General features: G+C 46.1%; 1 protein-coding gene across 1 annotated transcript in view; it reads left to right on the forward strand.

Moving 5' to 3' along the window:
- The first annotated feature begins 2,047 nt into the window (after positions 1 to 2,047).
- Positions 2,048 to 21,963, forward strand: part of LOC124038058 (phosphatase and actin regulator 1-like) — a 106,851-nt gene continuing 86,935 nt past the window's right edge. The window contains exon 1 of the mRNA XM_046353462.1: positions 2,048 to 2,298. Coding sequence (XP_046209418.1) covers positions 2,187 to 2,298 — 112 coding nt within the window. The 5' untranslated portion in view covers positions 2,048 to 2,186. The remainder of the gene's footprint in view (positions 2,299 to 21,963) is intronic.

Raw genomic sequence — 21,963 nt, forward strand, 5'->3', positions numbered from 1 at the left:
TCATCAGCAAACAGTAGACATTTGACTTCAGATTCTAGTAGGGTGAGGCCGGGTGCTGCAGACTGTTCTAGTGCCCGCGCCAATTTGTTGATATGTACTTTGAAGAGGGTGGGGCTTAAGCTGCACCCCTGTCTCACCCCACGGCCCTGTGGGAAGAAATGTGTGTGTTTTTTGCCTATTTTAACCGCACACTTTTGATAATTTGATAATGTCGTATGTTTTTCCCCCAACACCACTTTCCATCCATTTGTATAGCAGACCCTCATGCCAAATTTAGTCGAAGGCTTTTATGAAATCAACAAAGCATGAGAAGACTTTGTACACTGTTTTCACTGAGGAAATGTATGAGTCTGCTGTTAATGATAATACAGAGGATTTTCCCAAGGTTGTGTCACGTTCTGACCTTCGTTATTTTGTCATGTCTTTGTTTTAGTATGGTCAGGGTGTGAGTTGAGTGGGTAGTCTATGTTCGTTTTTCTATGTTGTGGTTTTGTGTTTGGCCTGGTATGGTATGGTTCTCAATCAGAGGCAGGTGTCGTTCGTTGTCTCTGATTGAGAATCATACTTAGGTAGCCTTTTCCCACCCGTGTTTTGTGGGTGAATATTTTCTGTTTTGCTTCACTGTTCAGGACTGTTCTTTTTGACATTTTATTGATTTTGTTCAGTGTTCAGTATTCTTATTAAAACAATATGGACACTTACCACGCTGCGCATTGGTCCTCCTCTTACCACGCTGCGCATTGGTCCTCCTCTTACCACGCTGCGCATTGGTCCTCCTCTTACCACGCTGTGCATTGGTCCTGCTCTTACCACGCTGGACATTGGTCCTCCTCTTACCATGCTGGACATTGGTCCTCCTCTTACCACGCTGTGCATTGGTCCTCCTCTTACCACGCTGGACATTGGTCCTCCTCTTACCACGCTGGACATTGGTCCTCCTCTTACCACGCTGCGCATTGGTCCTCCTCTTACCACGCTGGACATTGGTCCTCCTCTTACCACGCTGGACATTGGTCCTCCTCTTACCACGCTGCGCATTGGTCCTCCTCTTACCACGCTGCGCATTGGTCCTCCTCTTACCACGCTGTGCATTGGTCCTCCTCTTACCACGCTGGACATTGTTCCTCCTCTTTACCACGCTGGACATTGGTCCTCCTCTTACCACGCTGGACATTGGTCCTCCTCTTCTTCCACCCACGACGAGAGTTACAAGTTGCTTTTGACACATATCCCATGGTAGTTATTAGGGTCAAGAGCTAAGGATGATGTTAATGAGTTTTAGTATAGCCAATTGGAATTTGTTGTCTGTATATTTGTCATTTCATTGAGGATACCATCAACACCACAGGCCTTTTTGAGTTGGAGGGTTTTTATTTTGTCCTGTAGCTCATTCAAGGTAATTGGAGAATCCAGTGGGTTCTGGTAGTCTTTAATAGTTGATTCCAAGATTTGTATTTGATCATGTATATGTTTTTGCGGTTTGTTCTTTGTTATAGAGCCAAAAAGATTGGAGAAGTGGTTTACCCATACATCTCCATGTTGGATAGATAATTCTTCATGTTGTTTGTTTAGTGTTTTCCAATGTTCCCAGAAGTGGTTAGAGTCTATGGATTCTTCATCTACATTGAGCTGATTTCTGACGTGCTGTTCCTTTTTCCGTACTCTATTTCTGTATTGTTTTGGTGATTCACCATAGCAAAGGCGTAGACTCCGGTTTTCCGGGTCTCTATGTTTTTGGTTGGACAGGTTTCTCAATTTCTTTCTTAGATTTTTGCATTCTTCATCAAACCATTTGTCATTGTTGTTCATTTCTTCGGTTTTCTATTTGAGATTTTTAGATTTGATACGGAAGCTGAGAGGTCAAATATACTGTTAAGATTTTCTACTGCCAAGTTTACACCTTCACTATTACAGTGGAACATCTCTCTCTCTCTCTCTCTCTCTCTCTCTCTCTCTCTCTCTCTCTCTCTCTCTCTCTCTCTCTCTCTCTCTCTCTCTCTCTCTCTCTCTCTCTCTCTCTCTCTCTCTCTCTCTCTCTCTCTCTCTCTCTCTCTCTCTCTCCCCCGTCATCTCCATTTCTCATCGCCCGCATCACCTACCTACACGGTCTGCCCGTGCATGAGTCTCGTCTCGCGCAGTTCAATTGGTCGCCAGTGGACGGACGTTGCCCGGCCAAGGATACCTAAATGGCGGCGTCACCGGAGAATGAGATAGACCGTCGGCCGATCCGGAGAGTCCGGTCCAAGAGCGATACGCCCTACATCACTGAGTCGCGTCTCTCTCTCCACCTGGAGACAGGTAGGTAACACGCGTTCACAGACACGCACACGCACTGTCTGACTACGTGGACCCAGCAGTCGGCTAGATGTGGGGCTCGCGGCTCGACTCACTGTGTTACAGGCATTAACTCAAGGAGATGCGTGTCATGGAAAACGATTCGATGTATTTCTCCCATTTTGACAATTGTATCAAATCGAGAGGTTTGATTTATGGCAGACTGACTGTGTAGCGCTGTTACGTTATAGCCTGGGTTAAAGAGCCATGCTGCGTCTTGCTGGTGATGGGGATATGGTGACTAGGCTGCACAGTGACTCATTCATGCATTGTGTATCAGGCAGCTGATAGAGTAAAATGTTTCTGTAATGGTTACTGGGATGTTGTTTTATTTAAGGAGGCATCGGTTTTCAAGGTATTTTATATTTTATAGTAAGTATACCTTTTGACATGTCTTCGCCCATCTCTGGCTAGTACCAAGTATGTTACTGTACTATTCAAAATAACTTGCCATCAGCTTCCTGTAAATTATTGTGATATCAGAGCAACGACAGAGTACAATACTGTAACATTAGCCTACTATACTGTAAGAACGTAAATGCTACTGTAATTGCAATATTGGTATTTTAAAGCGTTTTACTGTAATTAAATGGTATTGGTGCAAGTAAGATGGCTGCTACGGAATTTGTATATTACGACATATTTATGAATATTTTGTAGTCTATGTCTTCTTGCAATTCTGGAGGCCTAAACAAATACATCCAAACTTGCCATGATTACAAGGTAAAACAGACCAGTAGGACTTGGCAAATTGCTCAACCAGCAAAAGCTTACGACTTGCTGCCACCATGATTAGTCCCCATTTTAAATATTATTATATTTATTATTATATTAAATTATGTGGTACTACTACCACAAATCAGTTCAATTGGTACGGCATTCTCTCTAAAGGGTCCAACAAATATTGCCCCTTACATGGCACGCCTCAAAATATGTTCATGAGTCAGCGATTCTTTCCCCACCCACAACATTTTCCCACAATGCACCATCATTTACAGAACACTTCAATAAATACACAGAAAACAGAAATACAGTAATTTTTTTGTAGTGTAATAAAATGACAGAAATTTCTAACAGTGTATGTAATTATGTATTACAACATACCAATCATTATTTGTTGTTTTATATCACTTACACTTGTAGAGGCACTGTATATTTATAAGAAAATGTTTTTAGGTTCCAAAAGTACGGTATGGTAATGTATTCTGTGGGGTACACGGGTGCAACAAATATAGCCTCTTACACGGCATGCCTCAAAATATGTTAATGAGCCGGAGATTCTTACCCTGCACACAACATTTTTTCCACGATGCACCATAATTCCCAGTAAGCAAAACAGGCAATACAGCACTTAACTGTAAAATTGTATTGTAAAATCACAGAAATTGCTGTAATTTTACAGCAGTGTAGCTGAATGCCATTGAACCCCCCCTTAATGCATTGCTCTTTACAGTACTATAATATAGAATTACAGTAGCTAACTGTATTTTTTTGCTGTAAATGTATAGCAATTTGTTACAGTGTAAGCCTATATTCAACCCAATATCATAGACAACATATTATGAAGAAGAGAGCAGGCTATTCAAAACCTTTGATATTATTTTCTATGGATAGTCTGTCTTGCAAGGTTAGGCTAACCAACTGAACAGGCATCTTATAGCTAAACTCAATATTCTGCAGTTGGATCCATTGCTGTTTTTAGCAAGATAATGTGACTGCAAGGTTTTTGCTGTCTTGCAGCTTTTCAAATGTCAGAACAGAATGACTTGACTCACTTGCATGAATGCATTTGGACTTGTTATAGAATCTAGGCTGCCTTCTGCCTGTCGAAGTGAGGGAGATGATTTGAAGCATTTAATAAAGGTGTCCCAACCAACTGTTTCAGTACCTTGTACTGGTTTGCCTCATTTAAGATGGTCTTGGAAACTGTAAAGAGAAGTTGTAGGCATCCATTGTTGCTATGGTGACTTGGCATAATTATCCCACCATGATGGTAGCCCATGGAGTCCATAGAGAATCCAACTGCTTTTGGCTTGACATCTTACACGAACTGTTTTGTCTGTAACTGAAAAGATCCAAGGTAGAAGTTGCTTCTGTTTTGGGGTTTGTGTGATCAACCAATAAAAGCTTCTTCTGCATATACAACAGCCAGTAGGCTACTTGCGTCACACGCAAGAGCTGTCCACTCTGTCCCGGTGCTGAAACCGAAGCCACCAGCATTCCAAATCACGCAACAGACAGCCAGATCCCCAACAGATTAGCGCAAAACGTTTGTTATTTTCAGGATATATCACAGAGCACATCATTCGTGTCACCTATTCATCTGAGAGTATAAGGGAAGTGGAACTATAATGTTTGTGGATGTGTGTCAAACAACTTCCTATATCCTGTGTTATAAATCCCAGTCACGTGGTATTCATGTCGGACAGATGCCAACTCTTGGTGGAGGAAACCCACAAGGCTGGCTATTGTTCTGCTCTGCCTGGCACATTTGTCATAGCCAGTACTGTCCTACTACTAGTGTTCCGTTTATTTGCTGAGATTATTTGGTATTCCATTGTGGATTATAATTTGATTTGTGGTTTGGGTTAGATCGTTTTATGAATTGCTTTAATGTAGCCTAAGCTTTTGGGTATTGGTGAATGTAGTTATTTTCAGTTGACACAAGGTAATAAATAGCCTGCAACAGTGCAGCAGTCTCTGTAGTCAGTAAAGCATGAGTGCTCCAGGATATTCTGTACATGAACTCAACAACAGTGCTAGCTTGTCTTAAACAGTGCTCTTTCCCCGTTGGCTCTTACACATTCTCTCTCACCCGTGTCATAGTCTCACATGGCAGTGCTCCCTCCAACCCACCTCTCAGACAGTCTAGCTTCTCATAGACACTGTTTTCCCGAGAGACACCCACGTGCTTCAGCTCTCCTCCGCATAGACTGCACTCACCAACAGTACCATTAATAGTACCGACATACTGAATCCCAACAGAGTCCCTACACGGTTTGGTGGCAAACTTGGCACAGATTTAAATTTAAGGGAAGGATCTGTCTGAATATATTACCTGTTAGGGCTTTGGTGGTTGTTAATTGGGTATGTAAATAGCCGTGTTGGGTACAGTGCACACTAGTCACGTTGGTGTCTGATGTGTGACATCACAGCTCGGAGGCTGTCACAGTCAAACCAGTGGCTCCACACTCCTCTGTCACGTCTTGCTACCAGACTATACACATAAATATTATATCCTTCAGTTTGGCAATGTGGCTTACAAACTAAATCACTCACTTTCTCTCCTCATCCTCCCTTTCCTTCCCCCCTGCTTTGTTTTCTATAGCCTGTCCCCTCTATATCTTCTGTCTCTCTCTCTCTCTCTCTCGACCCATTTCTGTCTGGTTGTAGTAGCACTATATCGTTCTGTCTCCCCTCAAGCAGCCTGCCCTCCCACTCTCTGCTTCCTCATTTGTGCATTTGTATGTTTAAATCCACAGTTGTTGTAGCATCAACCCACACCTTCCTTTGAAGTGAGTGAGGGTGGCACAGTGCATAGCCGTGACTAATATAGCCCTTGCTTCCTCCTCACATGACATGATTCAATTTGGATCTCTTCTAGTCCCCATTTGGACTGATCTTCCAAGAGTCCTTAAACATTAAAATACAATTTATAATACGAACACACTTACACATATAACACACTATTACAAACATACATAATATACTATCATAATGACCCAATAAATACTCACTTTAAAAAATTTTGATTTTTCATCTACTATAGTCCCACAACATTCCTATGTATTATATTTAAATGGTTTTAAAATGTTTAAACGTATATATTGAAAGGTTTCTAGTTAGCTCAGTTAATTTATTCCATTTCTTTATTGCTCTAAATCAAAATGTTATTTTGCCTATTTCTCTTTTCTGTCTGTCCACCATCTTTGTGTTATCCAATCTATTACTAGTATTTACGGAATGTCTGTCTCTAACCAACTGAATACCGATGTGACATGATATGATATATGTGTGAGTGTGTGTGCGTGTGTTCGTGCACACGTGTGTGTTAGGCTTGCTGGCATTATAAACCACTCCAGAAGATTTGGTTTTGTAGCTGCTGTCTTGCACATTAGTGTAGCCCTCAACCTTTTGCCAAGATAAGATTCTTCTGTAGATCATTCTGTCAACTTGCTGACATTCTAAATGTTCTGTTCTGGATTGGCATTCCTCTGCTGAACATTCCGGTGCCCCCCCCCCCCCCCACTGAGACCTATCCTGAATGCAGCTGTGTGCATGCGTGTATGTGTTTGTGCATGTGTGTGCGGGCGTGTGTGTGTATATGCAGCTCTCCAGCAATGGTAAATCAGGTCAGCTGGGTGAGGGTTTAGTGCTGTTCTGTTTACAAAAACACTGCTCTGCTCTCAGCCCAAACAGCCATCCCACTGAGACAGCCGTGAATGAGAGAGGGGTGAGCAAGGAAGAATAAGGAGCGGTAGATGGAGAGAGAGAGAAAGACAGAGGCGATAGTGACAGCCAGTCATATAGAGAGAGAGCAGAGGGAGACAGACAGAGAAAGAGAGTGGGGTAGAAATAGAGGAATAGAGACTGATGGACAGACAGAGAGGGAGACAGACAGGCAGAGAAAGCGAGGTGAAGAGAGACAGATGGACAAAGACAGAGAGGGAAACAGACAGGCAGAGAAAGAGAGGTGAAGAAAGACAGATGGAGAGGCAGAGAGACAGATGTAAAGTGAGAGAGAGAGGCCAACTTCCTATGTATCTATCATCATTCATTCAATTTAGACTTACAAATTACCAACCCCCCGGTCTCAGGCTTGGATAACATTGAAGGCCCGGTCGATCTCCACAGAGTTGTGTCAAGCTGTTTTTATTGATCTTTTGGGCCCTTTATGTGGAACAACCTTCGGAGCTCTGAAATGAGACGTTCTGGTCCCCCATTGGCCAGTTCCAGAGTAATGATCGGAGACCTCTGTGTTAATGAATGTGTCTGTTTTGTCATTTTGTATATTGTATGTGTTTGATGTATTTATGCATCATCTGTAAAAGTGACCGTAGTGTCAGTATGACCTCCCTGTCAAACTGGTAAATGACAATAATAAAAGAGAGGCCATTTAACGAGGCAGCATCAGATAGAGAGGTAATGAGGATAATGAAAAGGAAGCGTCTCTCTTGCTCTCTCCCACTGTGTTGACTGTTGACCAGGGCCATTTAACGAGGCTGCATCAGATAGAGAGAGGTAATGATGATAATGAAAAGGAAGCATCTCTCTCGCTCTCTCCCACTGTTGACTGTTGACCAGGGCCATTTAACTGCAAGCAGCAGATGGAGAGGATAATGATGATAATGAAAAGGAAGAGGCTCTCTCGCTCTCTCCCACTGTGTTGACTGTTGACCAGGGCCATTTAACTGCAAGCAGCAGATAGAGAGAGGCAATGATGATAATGAAAAGGAAGAGGCTCTCTCGCTCTCTCCCACTGTGTTGACTGTCGACCAGGGCCGAGTTCGTCATCACTGCACAACAACTCTTCATCACAATGGGCTGAAAGGCCGTCAGCCATTTACTGTTAACATGCACGACTGGATGTTTAATTGCTCATCTCTGTCTGAGTATTTGCTTGGTATGAGACACACACTTTTAAGAGGACGTATAGATACTTTTATATACGCACAAACGTACATACAGTTACATTTACATTTAAGTCATTTAGCAGACGCTCTTATCCAGAGCGACTTACAAATTGGTGCATTGTAGAGCATGAACCTACAGGAACGGGCCACCGCGTTGATGTTAGTTGAGAACGACAGGGTGTTGTCCAGGATCACGCCAAGGTTCTTAGCGCTCTGGGAGGAGGACACAATGGAGTTGTCAACCGTGATGGCGAGATCATGGAACGGGCAGTCCTTCCCCGGGAGGAAGAGCAGCTCCGTCTTGCCGAAGTTCAGCTTGAGGTGGTGATCAGTTGGAGTTGGAAGTTTACATTCTTAGGTTAGAGTCATTAAAACTCGTTTTTCAACCTCTCCACACATTTGTTGTTAACGAACTATAGTTTTGGCAAGTCAGTTAGGACATCTACTTTGTGCATGACACAAGTCATTTTTCCAACAATTGTTTACAGACAGATTATTCTACTTATAATTCACAGTATCACAATTCCAGCGGGTCAGAGGTTTACATACACTAAGTTGACTGTGCCTTTAAGCAGCTTGGAAAATTCCAGAAAATTATGTCATGGCTTTAGAAGCTTCTAATAGACTAATTGACATCATTTGAGTCAATTGAGGGTGTACCTGTGGATATATTTAAAGGCCTACCTTCAAACTCAGTGCATCTTTGCTTGACATCATTGGAAAATCAAAATAAATTTTGGTGCAAAAAGTGCAAATCAATCCCAGAACAACAGCAAAGGACTTTGTGAAGATGCTGGAGGAAACAGGTACAAAAGTATCTATATTCACAGTGAAACGAGTCATATAACGACAAACTGAAAGCCCGCTCAGCAAGGAAGAAGCCACTGCTCCAAAACCGCCATAAAAAGCCAGACTACGGTTTGCAACTGCACGTGGGGACAAAGATTGTACTTTTTGGAGAAATGTCCTCTGGTCAGATGAAACAAAAATAGAACTGTTTGGCCATAATGACCATTGTTATGTTTGGAGGAAAAAGGGGGAGGCTTGAAGTAACGTATCAAGACATCAGTCAGGAAGTTAAAGCTTGGTCGCAAATGGGTCTTCCAAATGGACAATGACCCCAAGCATACTTCCAAAGTTGTGGCAAAATGGCTTAAGGACAACAAAGTCACGGTATTGGAGTGGCCATCACAAAGCCCTGACCTCAATCCTATAGAAAATGTGTGGGCAGAACTGAAAAATAGTGTGAGAGCAAGGAGGACTACAAACCTGACTCCGTTACACCAGCTCTGTCAGGAGGAATGGGCCAAAATTCACCCAACTTATTGTGGGAAGCTTGTGGAAGGCTACCCAAAATGTTTGACCCAAGTTAAACAATTTAAAGGCAATGCTACCAAATACTAATTGAGTGTATGTAACTTCTGACCCACTGGGAATGTCATGAAAGAAATAAAAGCTGAAATAAATCATTCTCTCTCTACTATTATTCTGACATTTCACATTCTTAAAATAATCTGGTGATCCTAACTGACCTAAAACGGGGAATTTTTACTAGGATTAAATGTCAGGAACTGTGAAAAACTGAGTTTAAATGTACTTGGGCTAAGGTGTATGTCAACTTCAACTGTATATACCTGCATGCACACACACACACGCATGCACGCACATACACACGCTCTCTCTCCTTTTTCGAGTCTCTTGTAGACACTCGTACACAGACACACACACACACATACACCCACACTATCTGTGAATACATTAGACATTTACATTACATTTACATTTAAGTCATTTAGCAGACGCTCTTATCCAGAGCGACTTACAAATTGGTGCATTCACCTTATGACATCCAGTGGAACAGCCACTTTACAATAGTGCATCTAAATCTTTTAAGGGGGGGGGTGAGAAGGATTACTTTATCCTATCCTAGGTATTCCTTAAAGAGGTGGGGTTTCAGGTGTCTCCGGAAGGTGGTGATTGACTCCGCTGTCCTGGCGTCGTGAGGGAGTTTGTTCCACCATTGGGGGGCCAGAGCAGCGAACAGTTTTGACTGGGCTAAGCGGGAACTGTACTTCCTCAGTGGTAGGGAGGCGAGCAGGCCAGAGGTGGATGAACGCAGTGCCCTTGTTTGGGTGTAGGGCCTGATCAGAGCCTGGAGGTACTGAGGTGCTGTTCCCCTCACAGCTCCGTAGGCAAGCACCATGGTCTTGTAGCGGATGCGAGCTTCAACTGGAAGCCAGTGGAGAGAGCGGAGGAGCGGGGTGACGTGAGAGAACTTGGGAAGGTTGAACACCAGACGGGCTGCGGCGTTCTGAATGAGTTGTAGGGGTTTAATGGCACAGGCAGGGAGCCCAGCCAACAGCGAGTTGCAGTAATCCAGACGGGAGATGACAAGTGCCTGGATTAGGACCTGCGCGCTTCCTGTGTGAGGCAGGGTCGTACTCTGCGGATGTTGTAGAGCATGAACCTACAGGAACGGGCCACCGCCTTGATGTTAGTTGAGAACGACAGGGTGTTGTCCAGGATCATGCCAAGGTTCTTAGCGCTCTGGGAGGAGGACACAATGGAGTTGTCAACCGTGATGGCGAGATCATGGAACGGGCAGTCCTTCCCCGGGAGGAAGAGCAGCTCCGTCTTGCCGAGGTTCAGCTTGAGGTGGTGATCCGTCATCCACACTGATATGTCTGCCAGACATGCAGAGATGCGATTCGCCACCTGGTCATCAGAAGGGGGAAAGGAGAAGATTAATTGTGTGTCGTCTGCATAGCAATGACAGGAGAGACCATGTGAGGTTATGACAGAGCCAAGTGACTTGGTATATAGTTGTTGACATCGGAGGGATCGAGTGTAGGTTTTTTCAGAAGGGGTGTAACTCTCGCTCTCTTGAAGACGGAAGGGACGTAGCCAGCGGTCAGGGAGGAGTTGATGAGCGAGGTGAGGTAAGGGAGAACGTCTCCGGAAATGGTCTGGAGAAGAGAGGAGGGGATAGGGTCAAGCGGGCAAGTTGTTGGGCGGCCGGCAGTCACAAGACGCGAGATTTCATCTGGAGAGAGAGGGGAGAAAGAGGTCAGAGCACAGGGTAGGGCAGTGTGAGCAGAACCAGCGGTGTCGTTTGACTTAGCAAACGAGGATCGGATGTCGTCGACCTTCTTTTCAAAATGGTTGACGAAGTCATCTGCAGAGAGGAAGGAGGGGGGGGGGGGGGAGGATTCAGGAGGGAGGAGAAGGTGGCAAAGAGCTTCCTAGGGTTAGAGGCAGATGCTTGGAATTTAGAGTGGTAGAAAGTGGTGTAGCAGCAGAGACAGAGGAGGAAAATGTAGAGAGGAGGGAGTGAAAGGATGCCAGGTCCGCAGGGAGGCGAGTTTTCCTCCATTTCCGCTCGGCTGCCCGGAGCCCTGTTCTGTGAGCTCGCAATGAGTCGTCGAGCCACGGAGCGGGAGGAGAGGACCGAGCCGGCCTGGAGGATAGAGGACATAGAGAGTCAAAGGATGCAGAAAGGGAGGAGAGGAGGGTTGAGGAGGCAGAATCAGGAGATAGGTTGGAGGAGGTTTGAGCAGAGGGAAGAGATGATAGGATGGAAGAGGAGAGAGTAGCGGGGGAGAGAGAGCGGAGGTTGGGACGGCGCGATACCATCCGAGTAGGGGCAGTGTGGGAAGTGTTGGATGAGAGCGAGAGGGAAAAGGATACAAGGTAGTGGTCGGAGACTTGGAGGGGAGTTGCAATGAGGTTAGTGGAAGAACAGCATCTAGTAAAGATGAGGTCGAGCGTATTGCCTGCCTTGTGAGTAGGGGGGGAAGGTGAGAGGGTGAGGTCAAAAGAGGAGAGGAGTGGAAAGAAGGAGGCAGAGAGGAATGAGTCAAAGGTAGACGTGGGGAGGTTAAAGTCGCCCAGAACTGTGAGAGGTGAGCCGTCCTCAGGAAAGGAGCTCATCAAGGCATCAAGCTCATTGATGAACTCTCCGAGGGAACCTGGAGGGCGATAAATGATAAGGATGTTAAGCTTGAAAGGGCTGGTAACTGTGACAGCATGGAATTCAAAAGAGGTGATAGACAGATGGGTAAGGGGAGAAAGAGAGAATGACCACTTGGGAGAGATGAGGATCCCTGTGCCACCACCCCGCTGACCAGAAGCTCTCGGGGTGTGCGAGAACACGTGGGCGGATGAAGAGAGAGCAGTCGGAGTAGCAGTGTTATCTGTGGTGATCCATGTTTCCGTCAGTGCCAAGAAGTCGAGGGACTGGAGGGAGGCATAGGCTGAGATGAACTCTGCCTTGTTGGCCGCAGATCGGCAGTTCCAGAGGCTACCGGAGACCTGGAACTCCACGTGGGTCGTGCGCGCTGGGACCACTAGATTAGGGTGGCCGCGGCCACGCGGTGTGGAGCGTTTGTATGGTCTGTGCAGAGAGGAGAGAACAGGGATAGACAGACACATAGTTGACAGGCTACAGAAGAGGCTACGCTAATGCAAAGGAGATTAGAATGACAAGTGGACTACACGTCTCGAATGTTCAGAAAGTTAAGCTTACGTAGCAAGAATCTTATTGACTAAAATGATTAAAATGATACAGTACTGCTGAAGTAGGCTAGCTGGCAGTGGCTGCGTTGTTGACACTACACTAATCAAGTCGTTCCGTTGAGTGTAATAGTTTCTACAGTGCTGCTATTCGGGGGCTAGCTGGCTAGCTAGCAGTGATGATTACGTTACGTTGCGTTAAAAGAACGACAATAGCTGGCTAGCTAACCTAGAAAATCGCTCTAGACTACACAATTATCTTTGATACAAAGATGGCTATGTAGCTAGCTACGATCAAACAAATCAAACCGTTGTACTGTAATGAAATTAAATGAAAATGTGATACTACCTGTGGAGCGAAGCGGAATGCGACCGGGTTGTTGAGTTCTATTCGGTAGACGTTGGCTAGCTGTTGGCTAGCTAGCAGTGTCTCCTACGTTAAGGACGACAAATAGCTGTCTAGCTAACCTCGGTAAATTAAGACAATCACTCTAAGACTACACACTCTAAACTACACAATTATCTTGGATACGAAGACAGCAAAGACAACTATGTAGCTAGCTAACACTAGACTAATCAAGTCGTTCAGTTGAGTGTAATAGTTTCTACAGTGCTGCTATTCGGTAGACGGTGGACGTTTGCTAGCTGGCTAGCTGCTGGGCAGATACTACGTTAGGACGACGAAATACGATAATTACGCAATTATCTTTGATACAAAGACGGCTATGTAGCTAGCTAAGAAGAAATTTCTAAGATTAGACAAATCAAACCGTTGTACTATAATGAAATGTAATGAAATGTAATGAAAAGTTATACTACCTGCGGACCGAAATGGGGATGCGACCGCTCGCTCGCTCCAACCCGGAAGTTGCCAGTCCTTGAGGAAAACCACAAAGACTGTCAGACTGGTCTGCAGTGCAGAGGAGAGGAGTGGAGAAGAGATGATCTGCCTATTCAGAGCAGCCTAGTCACCAGGCTCTCTATCACTGCTGCTCCTCTTAACAACACAAAGGAAGAGGAAATCACACTCTTCCTCTCTGGCTCTCTGTCCAGGGGGTCCAGACTCAGAGTCAGTTTGAACAAGACAGTGTTTTGACTCTAGAGATAATTCAGAGCTCAACAAACTCAGAGATATAACAAGGGATGAAGGTTTAACCCTTACTGAAAAACCACATGAATTTCAATGTGAAGTTGACATGATAACATGTGCAACGTGATAACATCAAAATACACTTGACAGCATTTGAGCACATGTGGAAAAAGGATCTGACAACATGGGGATGCAAAATACCATTAAACTACACGTGAAAACCCAGGTGTCTTTACCCAGAATATTTGACTTTAAAAGGCATAATTGACATTAATTCAATTTAAACAGTCATGGTCCCCTGCAGGATTTGCCTTGCTCCCGGTTTGTTCAAGGGACGTCCCTAAGAGCATTTCTTAGAATATTGTCATGGTCCCCTAGAATGTTTTGTCTAGTTGTGGTGAAAATACAGTAAATCTATAACACGTTACTGTATGTTTACAGTTAAATTAAGGTGTTCATTTGAAAGAACAGTATGCTGATGTGTAATGATTACTTGGGACTCAACCTCACTTAGATTTTGAACTCGCTATCCTTTCGGTTGCTACTTACCTGATGTTCCTGCTGCGCCACCAGGGCTGTGGACAGAACAGAGATTGGCTATACATGTATTGCCAATAATATATTTTTAAACTTTGCCTAATGTGTATATACAACAGCTTGAAGGTTTTATTTGTATACAATGACAGTATGCTGCTGTATTCTAATTTCATTTAAGGCCATGGTTAGGGGTACAGTGCTGTTCCCTGGGGTACAAAAAAGTCAAAGGTACACTTCGCAGGTACACATACAGTGGTTCTTCCTTTAAACGTTGCGTCATACTGCAGCACAGCTTGCGGCATGATGCGGAATGGTACCGTTGGAGTGCGTGACGTCATAGTATTTTACTGTCAGCCATTGTTGCCATTAATAATAGTTTGACCACCAGAGGGCATATTTGAGAAGTAAAATAGGCCTACTTCAATATAGGGTGGATATGGGTGGAATTTGAGTATCCTTTCAGGTTAGTCAAGGTTTCTCTGTTGATCAGGAACAGGACTGTTATGGCCTGCTGACTTATAGGTTGGATGGTAGAAGGTAGAAGTAGACACGTGATTGATGGTGGCTGCTATGTAGTGATGGTGGGTGCTATGTAGTGATGGTGGGTGCTATGTAGTGATGGTGGGTGCTATGTAGTGATGGTGGGTGCTATGTAGTGATGGTGGGTGCTATGTAGTGATGGTGGGTGCTATGTAGTGATGGTGGGTGCTATGTAGTGATGGTGGGTGCTATGTAGTGATGGTGGGTGCTATGTAGTGATGGTGGGTGCTATGTAGTGATGGTGGGTGCTATGTAGTGATGGTGGGTGCTATGTAGTGATGGTGGGTGCTATGTAGTGAGGCTGGGTGCTATGTAGTGATGGTGGGTGCTATGTAGTGAGGCTGGGTGCTATGTAGTGATGGTGGGTGCTATGTAGTGAGGCTGGGTGCTATGTAGTGATGGTGGGTGCTATGTAGTGAGGCTGGGTGCTATGTAGTGATGGTGGGTGCTATGTAGTGATGGTGGGTGCTATGTAGTGATGGTGGGTGCTATGTAGTGAGGCTGGGTGCTATGCAGTGATGGTGGGTGCTATGTAGTGATGGTGGGTGCTATGTAGTGAGGCTGGGTGCTATGTAGTGATGGTGGGTGCTATGTAGTGATGGTGGGTGCTATGTAGTGATGGTGGGTGCTATGTAGTGATGGTGGGTGCTATGTAGTGAGGCTGGGTGCTATGTAGTGATGGTGGGTGTGTAGTGAGGCTGGGTGCTATGTAGTGATGGTGGGTGCTATGTAGTGAGGCTGGGTGATGTAGTGATGGTGGGTGCTATGTAGTGAGGCTGGGTGCTATGTAGTGATGGTGGGTGCTATGTAGTGAGGCTGGGTGCTATGTAGTGATGGTGGGTGCTATGTAGTGATGGCTGGGGTGGGTGCTATGTAGTGATGGTGGGTGCTATGTAGTGATGGTGGGTGCTATGTAGTGATGGTGGGTGCTATGTAGTGATGGGTGGTGATGGTGGGTGCTATGAGTGGTGGGTGCTATGTAGTGATGGTGGGTGCTATGTAGTGAGGCTGGGTGCTATGTAGTGATGGTGGGTGCTATGTAGTGATGGTGGGTGCTATGTAGTGATGGTGGGTGCTATGTAGTGATGGTGGGTGCTATGTAGTGAGGCTGGGTGCTATGTAGTGATGGTGGGTGCTATGTAGTGAGGTGGGTGCTGGGTGTGATGGTGGGTGCTATGTAGTGAGGCTGGGTGCTATGTAGTGATGGTGGGTGCTATGTAGTGATGGTGGGTGCTATGTAGTGATGGTGGGTGCTATGTAGTGATGGTGGGTGCTATGTAGTGATGGTGGGTGCTATGTAGTGATGGTGGGTGCTATGTAGTGATGGTGGGTGCTATGTAGTGATGGTGGGTGCTATGTAGTGAGGCTGGGTGCTATGTAGTGATGGTGGGTATGTAGTGAGGCTGGGTGCTATGTAGTGATGGTGGGTGCTATGTAGTGAGGCTGGGTGCTATGTAGTGATGGTGGGTGCTATGTAGTGATGGCTGGGTGCTATGTAGTGATGGTGGGTGCTATGTAGTGATGGTGGGTGCTATGTAGTGATGGTGGGTGCTATGTAGTGAGGTGATGGTGGGTGCTATGTAGTGATGGCTGCTATGTAGTGATGGTGGGTGCTATGTAGTGATGGTGGGGCTGGGTGCTATGTAGTGATGGTGGGTGCTATGTAGTGAGGCTGGGTGCTATGTAGTGATGGTGGGTGAGTGAGGCTGGGTGCTATGTAGTGATGGTGGGTGCTATGTAGTGAGGCTGGGTGCTATGTAGTGATGGTGGGTGCTATGTAGTGATGTGCTATGTAGTGGTGGGTGCTATGTAGTGATGGTGGGTGCTATGTAGTGATGGCTGGGTGCTATGTAGTGATGGTGGGTGCTATGTAGTGAGGCTGGGTGCTATGTAGTGATGGTGGGTGCTATGTAGTGATGGTGGGTGCTGTAGTGATGGGTGCTAGTAGTGAGGCTGGGTGCTATGTAGTGATGGTGGGTGCTATGTAGTGATGGTGCTATGTATGGTGGGTGCTATGTAGTGATGGTGGGTGCTATGAGTGAGGCTGGGTGCTATGTAGTGATGGTGGGTGCTATGTAGTGAGGCTGGGTGCTATGTAGTGATGGTGGGTGCTATGTAGTGATGGTGGGTGCTATGTAGTGATGGTGGGTGCTATGTAGTGAGGCTGGGTGCTATGTAGTGATGGTGGGTGCTATGTAGTGATGGTGGGTGCTATGTAGTGATGGTGGGTGCTATGTAGTGATGGTGGGTGCTATGTAGTGAGGCTGGGTGCTATGTAGTGATGGTGGGTGCTATGTAGTGAGGCTGGGTGCTATGTAGTGATGGTGGGTGCAATGTAGTGAGGCTGGGTGCTATATCTACACAGTAGCGCGCATTGCTCTTTACATGTCATAAATGCAAACCTATGAGTCTGCAACATTGCTGAAATAAATGTAAACTTTGGCATATATCACCCCTGGCTCATTGTTTTGGGAAGACAGTCAACATTGTTTGGAGGGTTTTCGACTCGCAGGACTACACAACTTGGGAGGAGATACACAGGTGGGCGGTCGACCCAGGGAGAGTGCCGGAGCCCGCCTGGGATTCGATGGAGCAGTGCGCGGAGTTGGCGAAGCCAGCACGGCATCGAGCCAGGGCGTATGGTGCCTGCTCAGCGTGTCTGGTCGCCGGTACGCCGTTTTGGGCCAGGGTATCCTGCGCCGGGTCTGCGTGATGTGTCTCCGGGTCGCTGGGAGGGTGCAGTGCGTCCTATAAGACTGCGCTCCGCTCGTGCCGGGCAAATGTGGGAGTGGAGCCTAAGGGAGAGGTGCGCGTAGTAAGCACTAGATCTCCCGTGCTTACCCACAGCCCGGTTCAACCTGTGCCTGCACTCTGGAGGGTCCGGGCTAGAGTAGTTATCCAGCCCTGGGAAGTGGTGCCAAGGCTGCGCACCAGAGCTCCAGTGCTCCCCCACAGCCCGGTCCTTCAGGTGCCTCCTCCTAACACCAAGCCTCCTGAAGGTCTCCCCAGCCTGGTGGGTCCTGTGGCAGCCCCACGCACCAGACTGTCTCTCTGTCTCCTCCCTACAGGTGGTCCTGCCTGTCCGGCGCTGCCGGAGTCTCCCGCCTGTTCGGTGCTGCCAGAGCTCACACCCCTCAGTCCAGAGGCGCTAGAGCCCCTCATTCCAGAGGCGCCAGAGCTACTCAGTCCAGCGCTGCCAGAGCCTTCCTCTCCAGCGTTGCCGGAGCTACCCGTCTGCCCAGCGCCATCTTAGCTACCTGTCTGCCCAGCTCCATCTGAGCTACCCGTCTGCCCAGCGCCATCTGAGCTACCCGTCTGCCCAGCGCCATCTGAGCTACCCGTCTGCCCAGCGCCGCCTGAGCCACCCATTTGCCCAGCGCCGACAGTCTGCCCAGCGCCGCCAGTGCCGCCAGTCTGCCCAGCGCCGCCAGTGCCGCCAGTCAGCCAGGGGTCGCCAGTGCCGCCAGTCAGCCAGGAGCCGCCAGTGCCGCCAGTCAGTCATGAGCCGCCAGAGCCCCTCAGCCCAGAGCTTCCGCCCCTCTGTCCAGAGCTTCCGCTCCTCTGTCCAGAGCTTCCGCCCCTCTGTCCAGAGCTTCCGCCCCTCTGTCTAGTGGGGTCATTTAGTAGAGTCGCCGTGGTTAGGAGGCCACGGAGGCGGACAATAAGGCGGACTAAGACGATGGTGAAGTGGGGTCCGTGTCCCGCACCAGAGCCGCCACCGCGGACAGACACCCACCCAGACCCTCCCCTATAGGTTAAGGTTTTGCGGCTGGAGTCCGCACCTTTGGGGGGGAAGGGGGTACTGTCACGTTCTGACCTTTATTTCCATTGTTTTGTCATTATTTAGTATGGTCAGGGCGTGAGTTGGGGTGGGCAGTCTGTTTGTTTTTCTAGGTTTTGGGGTATTTCTATGTTTCGGCCTAGTATGGCTCTCAATCAGAGGCAGGTGTCATTAGTTGTCTCTGATTGAGAATCATACTTAGGTAGCCTGGGTTGCACTGTTTGTTTGTGGGTGATTGTCTATGTTGATTGCTTGTTTCAGCACAGTTCGCATTAGCTTCACGGTTGTTATTTTGTTTATTGTTTTTGTATAGTGTTTCAGTGTTTTCTTTATTCAAATTCATGATGAACACATACCACGCCGCATTTTGGTCCTCCGATCCATCTCGCCTCTCCTCTTCAGATGAAGAGGAGGACGACCGTGACGACCGTGACAGAGTTACAAATCACATCACAAGATAGCAGCTAGCTTTATTGCATTGATTTGCTTAGGAATGTCTAGCCAAGTGTATTATGAAAGCTAGCTAGCTAGATTTTGGTTTAGGGAAACAAATGTTGTTCGCTAGCTGGTTCCATTAGCTAGCTTAGTTAGCTATGTTACCTCTGCTCGACCTCTTAGTGAGGTAACCAATTAAATGTTACCCCAGCGACCTGTGCTTGTAGTTTGCACATCCAGATATTGAGCATCACACCATGACTAAATTTTACAGTGATTTTCGACACAAAAGCATAAATCAATGGTTATTCGCAAACTGATGTTCTATGAACAAATTATGTGAAATTTCACGTGAAATCATGTTTTTTTCATAAGCGTAGTTTTGTGTCACTGATCTATAGACACTACGCCATAATGTCAAAGTGGAATTATGTTTCTAGAAATGTTTACAAATTAATAAAAAATAAAAAGCTGAATTGTCTTCAGTCAATAAGTATTCAACCCTGTTGTTATGGCAAGCCGAAATAAGTTCAGGAGGAAAAATGTGACTCGTTTCAGGAAACTAGGCGTATGTCACAGGAGAGCCATTTGAACGTAAACCTTTTTTATCAAAATGCATTTTTTGGCAGAAATGCCTTCTGGAACATCTTGTATGCCATCTGTAAATATGAATAAAATGGTTAAATTACGAGCCTAGTTGGTTTAGCCACAGAAAAAGACAGCAACATTCCTACCTTCCTACCCATGATTGGCTGAGATAATGAGTGGGCTAGACATGCCGAGAGATGAATTCGGATTCGTCTGCCATGTAACATGAGCTAGTCAGTATGTGTAGGTAATCCTTTCTAATGCGTTTTTAAAAAAGATATCACTTGGTCGAACTGCATAAGTGTTGCTCTCCACTTTCAGGAGGACCGAGTTTTGAAATCAGTGGAATTAAAGTACGATAGGAGATGGAGAAAATTCTGGCGTTTTGATTGCAAATATGCGAAAAAAGAACAGACAGAATGCTGTTGTATAATACACCTGTCTCTGGTTTACATCTTCAAACGAAGGGCAACCATGGCGTCCATGAGGGAGAAGTGTTCATCCATGCTAGCTGACCCGGTGCATTATAGCTCAATAACCTAATTTAAAGAAAACAATTGGGTTGTTTTGAACACAGTATTTTTTTTGAGTGTTCTTCTATTTCCGCTAACCGACCTAGTCATGATTTCGGTAAAGTTTTGCTTACAGCTTAGTGTGAAATGTAGCCGTAATGCTGAGGCTGCATTGGCACGTGCTACGCTCCTAATCTCTTGATGGTTGCTAGGTAGCATCATCAAGAGCATTTCACTTTACCCATCTCTTCACAAAATAAATGTTATCTACAGCGCATTCGGAAAGTATTCAGACCCCTTGACTTTTTTTACCTTTTGTTTTGTTATATCCTTATTCTAAAATGGATTAAATTAATTGTTTTCATCCTCAATCTCCACACAATACCCCAACATGACAAGGTGAAAACAGGTTTTTAGAAATTTTAGAAAATATATAAAGTAATTGAAAAACCTTATTTACATAAGTATTCAGACCCTTTGCTATGAGAATCGAAATTGAGCTCTGGTGCATCCTGTTTCCATTGATCATCCTTGAGCTGTTTCTACAACTTGATTGGAGTCCACCTGTGGTAAATTCAATTGATTGGACATGATTTGGAAAGGCACATAAGGTCCCACAGTTGACAGTGCATGTCAGAGCAAAATTGTCCGTACAGATCCAAGACATGATTGTATTGAGGCACAGATCTGGGGAAGGGTACCAAATTCTGTAGCATTGACGGTCCCCAAGAACACAGTGGCCTCCATCATTCTTAAATGTAAGGAATTTGGAACCACCAAGACTCTTCCTAGAGCACGCCGCGTGGCCAAACTGAGAAGGGCCTTGGTCAGGGAGGTGACCATGAACCCGATGGTCACTCTGACAGAGCTCCAGAGTTCCTACGTGGAGTTGGGAGAACCTTCCAGAAGGACAACCATCTCTGCAGCACTCCACCAATCAGGCTTTTCTGGTAGAGTGGCCAGATGGAAGCCAGTCCTCAGTAAAAGGCACATGACAGCTCGCTTGGAAGTTGCCAAAAGGCACCTAAAGGACTCTCAGAGCATGAGAGAGAGAGAGAGAGAGAGAGAGAGAGAGAGAGAGAGAGAGAGAGAGAGAGAGAGAGAGAGAGAGAGAGAGAGAGAGAGAGCGAGAGAGAGAGAGAGAGAATCAGATGTTATTTGTCACATACACATGGTTACCAGATGTTAATGTGAGTGTAGTGAAATGCTTGTGCTTCTAGTTCCGACAATGCAGTAATATCTAACAAATTCACAATGACTACCTTATACACACAGATGTAAATGGATGAATAAGAATATGTACATATAAATATATGGATGAGCAATGGCTGAACGGCATAGGCAAGATGCAGTAGATGGTATAGAATACAGTATATACATATGAGAGGAGTAATGTAAGATATGTAAACATTATTAAAGTGGCCTTGAGATAGAAGCTGTCTCTCGGTCCCAGCTTTGATGCACCTGTACTGACCGCGCCTTCTGGATGATCGCACGGTGAACAGGCAGTGGCTCGAGTGGTTGTTGTCCTTGATGATCTTTTTGGCCTTCCTGTGACATCGGGGGCTGTCGGTGTCCTTGAGGTCAGGTAGTTTGCCCCCGGTGATGCGTTGTGCAGACCACACTATCCTCTGGAGAGCCTTGCGGTTGAGGGCGGTGCAGTTGCCGTACCAGGTGGTGATACAGGATGTTCTCGATTGTGCATTTGTAAAGGTTTGTGAGTGTTTTTGGTGACAAGCCAAATCTCTTCAGCATCCTGAGGTTGAAGAGGCGCTGTTGCTCCTTCACCACGCTGTCTGTGTGGGTGGACCATTTCAGTATGTCCGTGATGTGTACGCCAAGGAACTTAAAACTTTCCACCTTCTCCTCTACTGTCCCGTCGATGTGGATGGGGGGATGCTTCCTCTGCTGTTTCCGGAGGTCCACGATCATCTCCTTTGTTTTGTTGATGTTGAGTGTGAGGTTATTTTCCTGACACCACACTCCGAGGGCCCTCACCTC

This window comes from Oncorhynchus gorbuscha, linkage group LG06, assembly GCF_021184085.1.
Source record: "Oncorhynchus gorbuscha isolate QuinsamMale2020 ecotype Even-year linkage group LG06, OgorEven_v1.0, whole genome shotgun sequence".
Lineage (NCBI taxonomy): Eukaryota > Metazoa > Chordata > Actinopteri > Salmoniformes > Salmonidae > Oncorhynchus > Oncorhynchus gorbuscha.